Below are 15,919 nucleotides of genomic sequence, written 5' to 3'. Positions count from 1 at the left end.
GCCTTTTTGAGTCCTCAACAAAAGGATTCTTGGCAAACTACTCCTAATAGTAATTGGCCAGAACTCACAGCGATGGGGTGAGGGTGTTCAATTATTTATATTCCTTTGAAGTTGCCAATTGAACAAAAGTATGAAAAGCTGTTATTTTCTTGTTGCCTACGTCTCTGTGTCTCTGTTTCTCTCTCCTTGTTTTTCTCCATTTCTCTCCGTCTTTCCTTCTCCCTCCGTCGCTCCTTATCTTTTCCAGTCAAATTATATTTGAGCCAACACTGTCAAGTTAATTCTGTCAAATTCAATTTTACGAGCACCCTGCTGTTGCGTGCTTGGCCCCATGCTATCTCTATACACTGTTTTTCTCTCAAATGAGAAGAAAACAAGTTAATTTTTAATTAAGTTACAGGCAGAATCCCTGCCTCAAGTAGCCTGTTGGCAATGTCTACTTTCTGAGAATTGTTGTAGGTTGAATTCTCAGAGCTGTAAACTTACAGATGGCAGAGGGAAACAATTTAGAGGAGTGCAAGAAAACAACTTTCCTTCTTGTTAATCGTGCTTTGGAAAGACCTACAAGTTTGGCTGATAATTTGCCATTAAAATCAACAGTATGTTGTAATTGAATAAAATAGTTCCAGGTGTGAGCATTTACCATTTTAAACGTTTACAAGAATGTACAAAACCCTCAATAACAGGGCAGCTGCAGTCCATATGACTCAATACAAAGAGATACTAGGACACCATACACTCAAATTGGTTCCTAAAGATAGCATGGTATGGCGATCGTATCAGGAAGAAATTGGCATTGTAAGTTATTTTATTAAATGTACCTCTAAAAGCAACGTTTTGGTCAGTAGAATGGATCAAATAGCTGTCCTCCAAATGTGCAGCCGCAGCGTTTGTGGTACTTATATCTCTTTTCTTTGCCATCTTCGCTCTTTCTCAGTTTCTTTTCATGCTTCAGTAGTTTGAGCGATGTTATATGAACTCAGTTTGACAGAACAATAGGAGTGATTGAAGTGCGTGAAGGCACTATCCCTCAGTTTTTTCCTTCAACATAGAGGTATTCAACACATCACCAAGGTGGCTTTCAAAATTGTAATGCCTTCAATGCTTTGAGGAACAATTCATATCTTCAAAAGGTTTTTGAAGGCCACCAAAGAAAGAGATTCAATGCCGGGCAGTTGGTCCGATCATTTCTCATACCTCTTTTCTCAGGCTACACAGGTGTCCTTACTTCACTTGGTTTGGAAAATGCAGGAAAAAATTCAGTTTTTGTCTTTGTTTATTTTATTCTTAGCATTGAACAAGAAGAGTGTCTGATCTCTATTTTATTGATTCTTGTCCTTTGTTTTCCAACCTATAACAATTTAAGCAATTGGAGCTGCCCTCTTCATTTAATGAGCCAACAAGTGTCAATTGCCTCACGTTAGTCTCTAAATGACACAAAATTGTTCCAATTCCACCTCCTCAGAGTGTGCTCTGTGATTTCAAATCAGAAACGCACTTAGGTTTAATTTCCCTTCCCTCTCACTGAGGAATTGAGCCTATTTATTTCCAGTTGGCGGAAGGATATTTAGTGTGTATTACTTTTTTCTTTAGCCTTCAACAAAGGTTTCAATGGGACCAATTTGTGCACATTACAAGTTTGCCACTCTTTTTAGAAATGCAGCTTCGCTGTGACAGCAGTGTGGCTCGGCAAAGTTTTTCACCTCTGGGTACAAACAGTGCAGAACTTATGTTATACTGGGTTTCTACATCCTGCCACAAGTCCCTCATGGACTGAGAAGCCTGAGCCCTGCGAGTTTGCTTGGAGTGAAGTCGACATAGATGGCCCACTGCATGATGCAATGGGGAATGGTTTGCACGAAAACGTCACATCTTTACTCATTGCATGTACCACTGAGCCCCTCAATCTCTGTTTTCTCAAAACAAGTTGAAATCATTTTCAAGCGGTGTGACATAGTTTAATGTCTTGGCTGTGGAAATCAATTTCTTTGAGAATTGTCTTGTGATGATGTGATGATAATTGAAAATGGGGCCTTTTGACTCGTACGAATAAAATGCAATTTCTTCAATAAAGTTGAATTATATTTCAACAGGCAACAATAATCCTGCCTTTTTATTAAATTGCTGCAAGGAAATATAATTTTAGGAAATGTTTTGATGTTACAAGATGAAGATGGACAATTTTCAGTGGGAACTGCCTGTACAGTCCAGGCGGCACAAACTCGCTTTATGACTGCTTCCACAACTGCATGGCACCCCTGATGCCCCAAGAGCAAGTCCCAATTAGCCTTTCTTCCTTATATTTTAATTGGAAAAGCAACTGTTTCATTAACCCTTACCCTTACTAAGCCAAGGTAAGGAATCCTGACTCAAACACGCCCTGTGCAATATGGCTACAGCTGAGATTAATGTAGACAGTACATTTTGTTTTAAATCTTGACTTTATTATTTTTAAAGCTAATTTCAATCATGCATTTTAAGCAGTATCAGGAAATCAGCTCAACCACAGTATTACAGCTGCACTTATACAAGTAAGGTATACTGCTCTTTTTTTAGGTGTGTAGATGCTACACATGTCCATAGGTAGTGCTATATTAGCTGATACATAAATGGACTGCCCTCTTACAAAAGGAGGTTTATACATAGAGGATCACATAAAAGATACCACATTGTGGACTGTATGGCTAGCCCTGTTGTTCATCTTCTAAGTTGGCATATGTTTATACCACTACATTATCCATCTTTATCACACATGTCCATCAGAAATTGGTGACAGACTGACAAACCTTTTTTCTCACTCCTTTCTCTCTTTTCCTCGCCCGGTTCAAGTTCTTTGCAGCAGTCTTTGTTGGCAGTGATTGCGTGTGAAAACCTCCAGACGAGAGACAAAGCAGGACAGCTTTAGAGTAAAGGCTTGGTTTCCATAGAGATGGCACTTGCCCAGGCAGCCTGTTAGAATTGGTCCTGATTGATGGGGCTTGGTTTGCTGAGGGCTGGAGGGTGTGTGAGAGAGAGGTGGTTGGTGTCTTTGCCCCTATCCTCTCAGTCCACCAGGTGCGAGTGAATATAATTGTGTGTGTGTGTGTGTGTGTGTGTGTGTGTGTGTGTGTGTGTGTGTGTGTGTGTGTGTGTGTGTGTGTGTGTGTGTGTGTGTGTGTGTGTGTGTGTGTGTGTGTGTGTGTGTGTGTGTGTGTGTGTGTGTGTGTGTGTGTGTGTGTGTGTGTGTGTGTGTGTGTGTGTGTGTGTGTGTGTGTGTGTGTGTGTGTGTGTGTGTGTGTGTGTGTGTGTGTGGTGTGTGTGTGTGTGTGTGTGTGTGTGTGTGTGTGTGTGTGTGTGTGTGTGTGTGTGTGTGTGTGTGTGTGTGTGATGGCTGGTAGGGTTTTCCGTCAGGTTCAGGACAGACTGGCAGGCAGTTTAGCAGCCTGCTGAGTCTTTTTGGATAGCTGTTAGGCAGATACTGCAGGCTGGTTAAATCTCCTCCTTAGTCCATCTGACTTTGTGTTTTACTTCTGACCTGGGGATTTCCTTAAAAAGTTTAGAAATATCCCAAAATAAATCATATTAAAAGCAATATGAAATATCAAAAGTTCCCGTTAGACTTGACATGAAAAATAGATTTGTCCACCGATGTTGGCAAATGTATCTGCTCTCTAGTTATTGGCTGTCTATTTTTATCCAAGCAGACGGTCATAAGAGTGTGTGTCATGTGTCTGCTGTTTGTAATATGAAAATTAAATTTGATCTCAGCAAGGATTAAGTAGTAAATGTACTTTAAATTAGTAACACACAGTCGCTCATGTTGCTCTCATCCACTTTGCAACTTTGTAACTACTAAAAAAAGACAGAAAATGATATTTGTTAGTAGGCAAAGGATAGGTCTGTTGAGATAAAGTAGTGGGAGGAAAATATAGGAAAAATAATAGGTTATACACGGCAAACAAGTTACTCTTATCCAGAGTAGCTACGAGTATGACAGTTAAACCTAAAGTACATTTATGTAATTTTCATCTGCATACTTACCCTGCCGCACCCTCTGTCTATACTGCCACATGATTGGCAGGAGAAAACGAAATCAGTTTGCTCTTAGCAGTAGCACTAATAGTACCAATTTTTCTTTTCCGACATTGCAGGGAAAAATTGTTTCTATGTGCTGTAAAGATACCTATTTGTAGCAAGATTGATAGTGCCCTTTTCCCCAATTCTCAGGCCTTTCTGTGCAAATCACTGAATGGATGTGCGTCATTTTGTCTCCCACTTTGCTAATTCAGCGGATAATGGCTACAATTTATGACCCAAGAAGCTTTTTCTCCATCAATTATTGTATTAGTCATAAAGCCTGTACCATCCCCCCTCGTCCACCCCCTCCAAAGGAAAACGGAAAATAAGTGTAAATGGAACCGTCTCATATTCACACATCCACCTCCCACTCTCTGCCACTCTATAATCACATAGCTGGTGTATCCTTTCTTATCGGGTCCAACAGCGGCAGCGGCCAGTAGCAGGTGGTAGCTGTACTAGCTAAAAAAACGTCTGTGTGCACAGTGTGAGCTTTTTCCCCCCCTCCTGCAAGATGGTCGTGTTTGTGTTGATCTGTTCTATTCTCAGGGCCTTGTGAAGATAGCTGGCCCCCATTGCTGGTTATTTTAGCTCAGGCCATGCCCCCGCCTGCCAGGCAGATAAACACCGGTCTTGTGTGCTTATCTGGGCAGTGCCGTACCTCAGTCTGTCTGAGGGAAGCTCAGGGAATAGAGAGAGACTTAGGTGGAAGGGACAAATGGCCACTGCGGGTACAATGTCCTTTCAATGTCATCTCTGGTAACAGTACGCACAGCCTTTGGAGACTTTTATACAAGGTACCTTACAGCAAAAGAAAGTGAATACATTTGTACAATAGGTGTCAACAGGAATCCAACCTCAAAAGCTCTGTGCTTTGGGTAACACTGATCTATGTGCACACAAATCAGAGTAAATTCTAATTTGTCCACATTAAAGGTCACCTATTATACTGTTTTTCATCAATATATTATAGGTCTCAGATATATACAAAACATGTCTCTGAAGTGTTTGGCTCGAAATACCAAACAGATCATTGTAGCATCCCATAATCCCCTCTGTTTCAGCCCTGTTTCAAAAGTGCTGATTCTCTGTCTGTTACTTTAGATGAAAATAAGGAGCCCCTCCCCACGCCACTCTGAGAGATATTTGGTTAAAAAGAACACAATAGTGCTCTAGGAGGAGAGTCAGGTGATAAGGTGGGGGGGGGGTTACCTTGGTTGGTGATTGGCTAATGGTTACACAAGCAAAAACATCGTGATGACATCATAAAGTGGCCAAAATCTGATCAGCTCATTTTCAGACAGGTTTTTATATAAATGGATCAGGACAGAAAGTGAGCGAATCTTTTTTCCTGAAACTTTCATAATCTCTTTACACAGAGGGGACACATGTTTATGTATAAAAGACATGAAGAAGTGGATTTTGCATAATAGGTGACCTTTAAATGTATGTCCTTGAATTACTATAAAAAGTTGTCTAACCTATAATGTAAAGCCAATAAATCTTTATAAAAAAGTGCAAGCAAGCCTTACTTAACAGAATATAAACTACATTGCTGTCACAAAGTTGCTTTACTACACCAAATGTGTCGAGGGAGTGGTTTATTAGACGAAGCTCTCAAAAAGGAAGCATCAGGTTTCATTAGAGTTTTATCTGTTTAGTACAACAGCACCTTCCACCACTGGATTGAGATAAAGGGCTACCTTTAGGGTGATACCAGGAACTAACATTAAATATTAAAAATATATATTATTATATGTTTAAGATGCTGCACACGGCACCTTCAAAGGGTGAGTCCTTATTACGGGAAAGCCACATCTTTGATCCCTCACAAAAGGAGAGATTTTGTCAACTTTTAGTTTCTATGATGTAGATTCTGAATCCAGCCAATGCATGAACCATTCTGAATAAGCCTATTATGTATCAATAATATGGTGTGGTCTATGCCTTCCTTCACTGGAATTTGAAGCAGTTTAATCCCCAACATCACTCAACCTTTTCTACCCTGCAATTACTGTTACTGGCTACATACCAAGGTTCAAATTCTATAAGAAAGAAAGGCTTAAAGTCAATGGTAACTGGCAGCAGAAGCCCAGAGGCACACAGCTGAGGAAAATTGAAAAGAAGGTTAATTACGCTCATTTGAGTTCACACAATCACACACTGCATACCTGTAGTGATTGCTCTATAGAAGACATCCATTGGCCCAGAGCCATTGTCTCTACCCTTTACCCAACCTGGGTTCATTGGAAGTTAAATTATTCTGATGACGTTCTAACAATTTTTAAACTGACTTAAAATAATCTAAAATAGACAAAGCATATAAATGTTGTCCTAAAGGGATTGTATCTCTCACACGCAACTTGGTACTGTCTGACCAGCTTCCCGCTTTCCTTTTATTTTTTTTATTTTTGTTCTCACAGCTTGGTTATTCAATCTTCTTTTTTTGCTTAACAGTGTGCGTGATTAGTGCATAATATACTGTAAAGTCAATATTTTGTGAAGAAGATATCATTTATAGTTCAATGGCACATTGTTTGGCATGTATCGGCAAGAATCTTCCACTATTGGGAAAGGGAGGAAATTGATGCAGAAGAAAGAATACAAACCAGGAACGTTTTTTATTGTTTCTTTTTTTATGATATAGATAACACTTTTTGTCCGGCCCTTCTTCACAATGTCTTGTCTAGTCCTTAAACTTCCTGTCACATCCTCTCCTGTAGCTTTACCCCCTACCGACTTCATCACTTTTTCCTGCACTCCTCTTCCTGTCAACCACTACTTTTCAATGCGTTTCATTTCAACCATACTTCTAGCTCACTAGCTTCTAAAAAACGTCCTTTGGAAACTATATATTCAGTACGTTATGAGAAAATCCTGAGTCTGTCTAGACATAAACACACACATGTAGGCTGGAACATTTATTGTACTGTACATCTCTTTCATCCTTTGAATCAAGAGTCAGGAGAGGAAGAAGGCGACTGGTTGGAAATGTGGAAAGGTCCAGGGGAAAACTAATCAAAGAGTGCTGGCCTTGTGCAGAACCACTGCCACAGGCCTGCTCTTTGTAAAGCCTTCCTCTGTCTCAACAGAGGGCACATTGTGAGGGGGGGTCAAATGCAGAGGAGCTGTGTTGTGTAAAGCTGTGTTGTTCGGTTTCAGAATGGAAATTGAGATTGTAAAAAGCCAAAAGGGATTATTGTATGTAGCAGAAAAATACAGTTCTACTACTTGATGCTAATGAAAGCTGCAGTGCTCATATCACCCCACAACCTTCAGAATATGTACTCCTGGGAAGTATCATTTGATTTATGTTAGGGCTCTTTTTTCTGGTGAGTAATCGTTTACATGTATTACATTTTAAGAAAGTCAGTTTTGTTAATGATTCGCCTCCTATTGATAAAAGTAAAAACACATAATGCAACAGGTTGACAGGTTGAGAACACCTCTTCAGCCAATGCTTCATTTATAGACTTGTTTTTGCAGATTCATAATTTCTTATGTCTTATTTCATATTTCTTGTGTGTTCAATCCATTTTGGATTGAGCAACATTTGAGTTAAGTTTTAAGAAAAACAACTGGAAAGAGCAGCTTCTCCTATTGGCACTACAAACCATTATCAAAACTGGCCTCACCTAAATATCTTCCTTACATGATCAATAATATATATGTTATAATGGGATTTGAATATGTTAACAGAGGAGTTTCAGGTTGCAAAAACCTTCCTAAATATCCTGGAATTAAACACGTCATTTTTTCTTAGAGTAAGATTTGATATGGGATTAAACATTTTTCAAGGATGTAACAATCAATACACTTTCATTTAACCATCAGAAGGCCAGGAATCAATATTTTCAACATTTAAAATGATTTCTCACTACACAGTCCTTAATACTTCTTTTAAAAGTTGAAGAGTTTCATCCTTTGCCCCTTGGCTGATTTATTTAGCCTAGCGCGTTGTCTGTCAATGTCCGACAGTCACAGCCTGTCAGAATGATGCATTTATTAACCATATCATTAATTAAGCACTTTAATTCTAAAGTCTTACAATACTGTGTTCACTGTGGGAATTACAACTTTAAACCTGGCATTGTATTGTATAACACTCTACTCCTGTTAGCTACATATGCCCCAAATGACCAAGGAAAAATACCAAAAATAGGCAATAATCAAAGCAAGATAAGAGTCGATCTGCTCATCAGCAGGTGAGCAACCCAGGCTGCTGACTATAGACTGAAGTCGTTTTTTAGTTGTTAGCTTCATTTGACCATGGACAGCATAATGAGCACATATTGTTTTCAGCGATAATCTTGCATTCGCAGACATCTAAGCTTGTAAAACTCGAGGTTAAGTGTGTCTCACATTGGCGCACACTTGTAAGCAGCGCAGGAACACATTCTGTTGTTTGTTGTAATGTGCACTCATCCTTTAGAGTGTCTCTTCTTCTGGAAACAATCTAGCAGTTTGAGGAAATTGTGAAAACATACCAACAACCAGTTAAAGGTAGGGTATGTAATTTTGGAGAAACCAGCTCGAGTGCGCTAGAATTTGAAAGTACACAGCCGGAGAAAATCTGCCACTTCCTTATAGAGCCCCTCCTCCAACACACACGAACGCGCACATGACCAATGAGGGCACGAGATAAGTTTGTGCACAGATGGAAGGCTGACAGGCAGGTAGGCCATCGCTAAAATGATTGGTCGTACTTTTTACAGCGCTACGGCTTCCACAGATGAAATGTTTTAATGTATTTATTGTCAAAGCATTTCATATATTCATTGCTATCGGGATGTTAAGAGCATTCCATGGAATATAACAAAAAGTGTTTCTGAAATAAATGACATGAACCCCAACTTCAATGTATCTGACATGGCGTAGTATGTGCGTCAGAAAATATTTTGGTTGTCAAATGAAGGCGATAAACTTTGCATGCAGTGCCCTCTGCTTCCTGAGGCAGTACACTCACTCTTCTTCTTCTTCCTTTTATTACAAGGTTTTCTATTTCTTGCTCTCTCTAAAATAGTGACTCTCTCTCCTCACCCGATAATGAATGCAGGAACTCTCCTTCATATGTGTTTAGCGGCGCCTGGAGACTGGTGTCGGCCCCTGGTCCCTTAATTATTAATTTGACGTTATGCGCCGGCCGTTTGATCATCTCCACATATCTGTATGATTCAGATTTAACGAGTTCCCCAGGAGACTCTGTTTTCTTTATCTTTTTTTCTATCAGGCTTGTTGTTTTTAACCTTCTGCAACCAAGACACGAGTTAAAATTCTAAGCACCACGAGTTCTCTCAAAAATATGATTGCTAAGATTTTTAGTGTGCGTGGTGAAATTGAGAATAGAACAACTGATTGTGTCAATCCTATACTCTATTAACCAGAAAAATCACTTATTTCTGAACACTGTCAAATGTCAAATTAGAGCAAAACCCCTCTTCCACTGCCTCATCTTCCTAATGCCCTTTTCTTGAAGGGGTTTATTGTACTGGTCGTAGCCAGATTCTATTTTCCCTATGGAGAGATCTGTGAGCTCCTAATCATCAGCATCTTGGCACAACATTAGCATATAAATTCACAGCGCTGTGATTGATTTACACACAGAATTACACTGCACTAAAATCAAGGTACTCAAAGAGGGAAAGCAACGTTCTTCAATTCAAACCAAGTGTATACTGCTGGGGATGATTCAGGATGACGACGTGGCCTAATAAAAAATAAATAAAAAAACTGCCGTCACAGAAAAAGAGACCGGTTCAATGGCCTAATCCCAAGTATCCCAGAGTTAGGATTCTGATTTGCTGTAGATAGGGAGCAATCTGACTTGTTTGTCTGTATATTCCAACTGTCTATCTAGCTATTTATTATGTGTCTCTCCAAAACTCAAACTGGCTATCTCCCATCATTTATTGTATTCCAAGACATCGCTCTGCTGCAAATCAGTGTGTGTGGGTGTGTGGTATCGAGTGTGAACAAGAAGAAGACGAAGGAGAAGAAGATGAACCTTTATTAAAGAAGGGTTTGTGGAGTGGAAAGCGTGTGGCATTATAGAGACCTGTGTGTGTTTCTGTGTGTGGAAATAGGCCTTTTTTTACGTGTCGTTTCAGAAATGTACTCCCAATTACTTTGTCTTATGTGCTAATGTATTTTTCTCTTTCTCCCTCTCTCTGTCTGTCCTTGCCTTGTCTCCTCTAGTATCGCCACGGTTCACTAAAGTTCCCGTAGACCAGATTGGCGTCTCAGGGGGCGTGGTCTCCTTTGTGTGCCAGGCAACGGGGGACCCCAAACCAAGGGTTAGCTGGAACAAGAAAGGCAAGAAGGTCAACTCCCAGCGTATAGAGGTGAGTCGAAGACCCCTGCTGCACTACATCAGTGGAATCACATGCAATACGTATACAATGAAAATCTAATGTGTCCCTTTTTTTTAACCATTAATAGCCTACACATGATTTTCGAAAGCTGCCCTATACCACTTTCACACAGGCAGAGCCTTCTGTTGCAGCTGAGTTCCCAGACTGGCTTAGAATACATATAAAAGGGTGTTTTTGTCTTACATAGAGTTTTAGACAACAACTACCAATTTCTCATGGACAGGACTCCCTAACCTCTGAGCAATGTGCAGGTTCACCAATGGTTACAGTCGCTCAGTCACGCAATGAAGACCCTCTCATTCATCCCTCTCTGTCCTCTTTGCGATTCACTGACTCTGTCTTGGTTGTCACATTTTGTACAGGACTGGTTATTTTTCTGCATAGCGCCCTGTCTGTGTGAATGCGTCTGTCTGTGCGTTATTCATGACGTTTGTTGTTCAGTTCTCGGCAGGCTTCCCAGATGGCATATCTAAAAGTCTTGATTGATGCTCAATGTCTCTTAATTAAAAAGTTGCTTTCGTTAACTACTGCGGTGCACAGAGATAGACATGCACATGATGCAGCATGAAGGCAACCACTGGGGAGGGGGCTAAAAAGCCCCCAAAAAATGACAACAACATCAACAGTGGGAGACGCAGCATCTCAACGGAGGACAAAATAAAAAGACACATTGTGTGTGTGTTCGTTCTCTGCTTCTGCATGCTAAGTGGGAAACAAAGCCAAGGGCGTGATGGAGCCTGCCAGAACGGACGCTTCCCCTCCTTCGTTTAGCATGAAATTAAACATTTGTAAAGGGGGTTTTGAAGTAGTTGTGATTTTTCTCCCTGCTCTGCCCTCTCGACAGCTGCTTTGATATCGATCATGATGCCATGCTCTGCAGTGTTTTTAGCCTAATTAGTGGCTCAGCCCTGAGATGAGCAGCAGGGCGGCTGAAGATTTGTACTTGTGTCTCAAAGTCATGCTTTGCTCAGAGATCTCAGTAGTGAAGCCTTCGTCGGGATGATATAAGCTCCTGTGAAGAACGATAGATGTTGGAAAAGTAGGTTTGCTTTGAGACGGTCTGACAGGATGAACATCTTCTGAAACAAGTCATCCATTTAAAATTAGAGCAAAACAGATTAGGCTATATGTATTATTAAGAAGGGCTAATGGGTTCAGAATTGCCACCATTTCAATTCTAGTTAGCTTACTACTTCAGGACATGTGGATATGGTTTCCAGGACGATCAAACCTGTGGCTCCTCACATGTTTTCAGTTGTATTAACTGCTATGCTTTGGCAAAAAAAAATACAATACTTTGTTCCTAATTTAAAATGAGGTTTGAGTAAAGATTAAATGCCTGTCACTGTGCTTTTAACATTTCCGATTTTGTATTATATCTTGATAAATCAAACATAAAGGGTGTTCATATTTAAGTAGCTCTTCTATGATGTGTTCATTTTTGAAGGGGAGTTTTATTATGACTACAGTTTTCTTCTACTCAGTGTTCATAGGCGCGTTCTGAGTGTAGTCTGATATTGTTTTTGAAAAGCGCTTTCAACAAGGTTCAAAACAACGGCTTTACAGAGAACAGAGGGCATAATTGCAGATAAAACAAGAGATGAAAACATGAAAAAGCGAGCACAGCACACACAGAGATATCAGTCTGTGTTTGTGTGTGTGTTTCCTTCCAGTTCTGAATATATATAAAGGCCATATGCTTTGAAATAGAAAGATTTCACCTTTCCTAACAAAGGTATCTTGTTAGGAAAACCTTTCAGTCAACTACTACTTCATTTTCTCGGTTGCAAATAAAAAGAATTACACCAAAACTCATCTTTCAGAGGCATACATCAGTTCAACACAGTATTGTTATGGGTTTCCCACATTGCTCTAACCTAACCTTTTATGTGCTTTACCCCACAGACCATTGAGTTTGACGAGGGTGCCGGCGCCGTACTCAGAATCCAGCCTCTCAGAGCACCGCGGGATGAGAACATCTATGAGTGCGTTGCTGAGAACACCGAGGGCGAGATTACTGTCAATGCCAAGCTGTCCATCATCCGAGGTGAGTCCTGCATTATGAAAAAGTGTGCAGAGGGCGTAACTACAATATAAATCATTAAAGTGGATGTCCGCAAGCTCCTCAGGTTTTTTGTGATGACATCTTGCCTTGGAGTTTGGAGTGAGAAAGGGCTGTGCTTTGCTTACAACTTCTGCAAGTAGGGTTCTTATATTTGTCTGGAAAGCCATTTTGGCTCTAAAACATTTTCATCTGGGTCATATGTTTGGTACAAGATTGTCCTTTAAAACTTAGTGATTATATTAAATTCTGTTTTAGAAACATCTAAAAATGTACATCTGTACCTGAAATTGGTAAAAGCATTTATATGCTGAGCCCTTATATGATAACATTGTTAGATTCATTATTTCTAAAGAAGCCACATTATATGTGAAAATGTGGTAGATAATCTCTTAAAGCTTTTGTGCAGCTGCACGACACAGCTTAAAATAACCCATATTCACTTCAGCAGATGGACAGTGTGAAGGCTGTATATCAAGGATCCATCAATTTGATGAAACTAATCAGCTCTCTATTCATGAAAGAGCTGAACTGCTATTTACTCGTGATGGAAACCTATAGGATCCCTAGATGAAAAAGATTGATTGGTCACACACACATAGTCAGGGCGCAGTGGTGGACAGATGTGTCTGCAGACGCACTCTCACGCATAAGCAGGTGTAAAATAACTAAACCACTGAACTTTGTGGGCTTTTTATTGATTTGTCCCTATACGTGCTAGTTTAGATTCATCAATATATATATATATAAAAGTTTTTTTTTTCGTTGGTATATATACATTTTTTTCCTGTTGTTTTTTCTGCTGTAGCTTAGAGGTCATGGAGGATGGTATTATAGGCAAGCTTGTGGTCACACACTGCCACTTTTTCTCTTTCGTTCTACCTGTCTCTGTATGCCTCAGATACAGTCACGCACGCACGCACACACACACACACACACACACACACACACACACACACACACACACACACACACACACACACACACACACACACACACACACACACACACACACACACACACACACACACACACATACATTGCATTCTCTTCTGTTCTCTCCTGCCGCCATCTGCCATGTTTCCAAGGCTGGATGAAGCTGAGCTATTGCTGGCTGGCTGGCAGTGCACAAGCTAGGCCTTCCTGGCTGTCAAATCCACAGGCAGTGTGGTGGGGTGGGGAGTTGGACCAGCGTTTGGAAGCCTGGCCCAGCATCCTGGGTTGATTATTGTTAGCAACACACCCCCATCCTGGAAGCTTGCTGGTGGGTGCTACTAGGGTGTGGGTGAGTGCTTCAGGTGCCCTTAAACTTGATACATTTTGAAATGTATCAACTTCTACTTATACCATAGCCGACTGATGTACATTCAGTAAGCAGTAAGCTTATGTTTAAGTACATTTAAGGACACGACTAATTATGAATCAAACTTTCAGTCTGCATCACCAGATTTGTGCTTTAAGCACCAACTTCAAATGATGTTATTTTAACATATGTTATTCATAGTCAGAACCAAATGTATTTATGGATTGCTGTGAAAATCATCCTTTAAAAATAAACAATTGACACAGACAGATTGAAAAACAGGGAACAAGCAGACCACTACAAGCCCAGGCATGTGCACATGGTGTGTGCTTGTACACAGTGTGTGAGTGTGTGTGAAAGAGCACAGGGCAAACCCAGGCGGTCCACAGGAGCAGAGGGAAAATGAAAAGTTATTGGAATCAGCTCAACAAGGTTTCCTCCTGAGCCTAGAGGAAGACAGCAGCTCTCCTGCCCATGCAAGACCCGGCAATGAAGGAGGGATGAAAGTGGGGATGATGGGGGGTAAAGGTGCAAGACGAGCAGCAGATGAAGAGAGCAGTACATTCTCTCTGTTTTTTATATTTAATGAGGTCGGGGCCCCTTGCATTAATGCATTAGGAACAAGATGATTGAATGTAGGGAGGGAATGAATGTAGACATGGAAGTGGAGCAAACCAGAGGAATAAATAAGGGAATCAAATGAGAAAGGTTGGCCAAAGATGAAGGGAGACAACAGGGGGTGTTGCTCACGGTTGGCAGTGTAGAACAGGTGAGGAGGACAATAGCTGAACCTGGGTTCTTGGAACAGGGGCAAAGGATTATAGGATATAGGACAAGGCACAAGAGACACATCCCGACTAAACAGAGGGGTTGTGGTATGGGATCTGGAGAGGCAGAAAATGGGTCGCCACGATGGGTGACTTGGCTGGAAAGCTGTTGATCTAATTTGTGGGAAAATACAGCTGCATGAACAGCATTGCTACCACTCATAAATAGAATAAGATACATTTAAACAAACATGGATGACTTGTACACTAATGTAATGCTTGCCTGGGTACACGCTTACTAACAAAGGGTCATGAAGCTCCATAAACACACACATGATCATGAACTATTTTAACTTGTGTACAAATAGACATCATTCTTCACTCACAATAGCAGCATTCCACATAAACAGGCTCATGCAAGTCCCTGTTGATCACACATGCATACAAACACAAGCCTTTTGTCCACCAGCTTTTCCTGTCTTAGTGAAAACTCATCTGCCTTGACACTACTGGGTTTGCGTTTGAAAGGAAATTGACAACAGCAAAGTGCTCACCTGCCACATACTTAATTGCTTGTCTGCGCTGATAAAGATATGCACACATACTAGCGGTGTGCACACACACATTACGTCTCCCATCACATACTGGTCATACCCATAACTTACATCTACAAAAACATGTACACTAAACAGGATGCAGACATTCTGAAACAATCAAATACTTTAGATTCCACATACTTGTATTCATAGATACAATAGAGACAGGCTTAACTTAAACCATATTTAGAATGACAAAACCCCACCTTCTCATTTGGTGTGTGTGTGTGTGTGTGTGTGTGTGTGTGTGTGTGTGTGTGTGTGTGTGTGTGTGTGTGTGTGTGTGTGTGTGTGTGTGTGTGTGTGTGTGTGTGTGTGATGTGTGTGTGTGTGTGTGTGTGTGTGTGTGTGTGTGTGTGTGTGTGTGTGTGTGTGTGTGTGTGTGTGTGGTGTGTGTGTGTGTGTGGTGTGTGTTGTGTGTGTGTGTGTGTGTGTGTGTGTGTGTGTGTGTGTGTGTGTGTGTGTGTGTGTGTGTGTGTGTGTGTGTGTGTGTGTGTGTGGTGGCGGCGATGGCAGGGTGCGTTTAGCAGCGAATGTGACACCTCCTTGGCTGTTGCTACACTGCCTCAGCTGAATACCTAAGATGGGGGCCATCTGGTTCCACTAAGACTTGCACACAGTCCTCTGGGAGTCCTTGGAGAGGGACTGACAAGCGTATGAAGCAAAGAAAGGCAAAGTTGCCACTGGGATACTGTCAGCTCATGCTGTTATGGGGAGATCATGGGGAGCTATCCCGCTTTGTGTGCTTGTATTTTACACAGCTG

General features: G+C 40.9%; 1 protein-coding gene across 11 annotated transcripts in view; it reads left to right on the top strand.

The window, feature by feature from the left end:
* The window catches only part of ptprsa (protein tyrosine phosphatase receptor type Sa), a 228,539-nt gene that overhangs the window by 106,486 nt on the left and 106,134 nt on the right, over nt 1-15,919 (top strand). For all 11 annotated transcript variants that reach the window (XM_034146584.1, XM_034146591.1, XM_034146593.1 and 8 more), the window contains 2 exons: nt 10,252-10,397; nt 12,333-12,474. In XM_034146584.1, coding sequence (XP_034002475.1) covers nt 10,252-10,397; nt 12,333-12,474 — 288 coding nt within the window. The remainder of the gene's footprint in view (nt 1-10,251; nt 10,398-12,332; nt 12,475-15,919) is intronic.

Source organism: Trematomus bernacchii, unplaced genomic scaffold (genome assembly GCF_902827165.1).
Source record: "Trematomus bernacchii unplaced genomic scaffold, fTreBer1.1, whole genome shotgun sequence".
Classification (NCBI taxonomy): Eukaryota; Metazoa; Chordata; class Actinopteri; order Perciformes; family Nototheniidae; genus Trematomus; species Trematomus bernacchii.
This window is presented reverse-complemented; position numbering and strand designations above follow the sequence as displayed.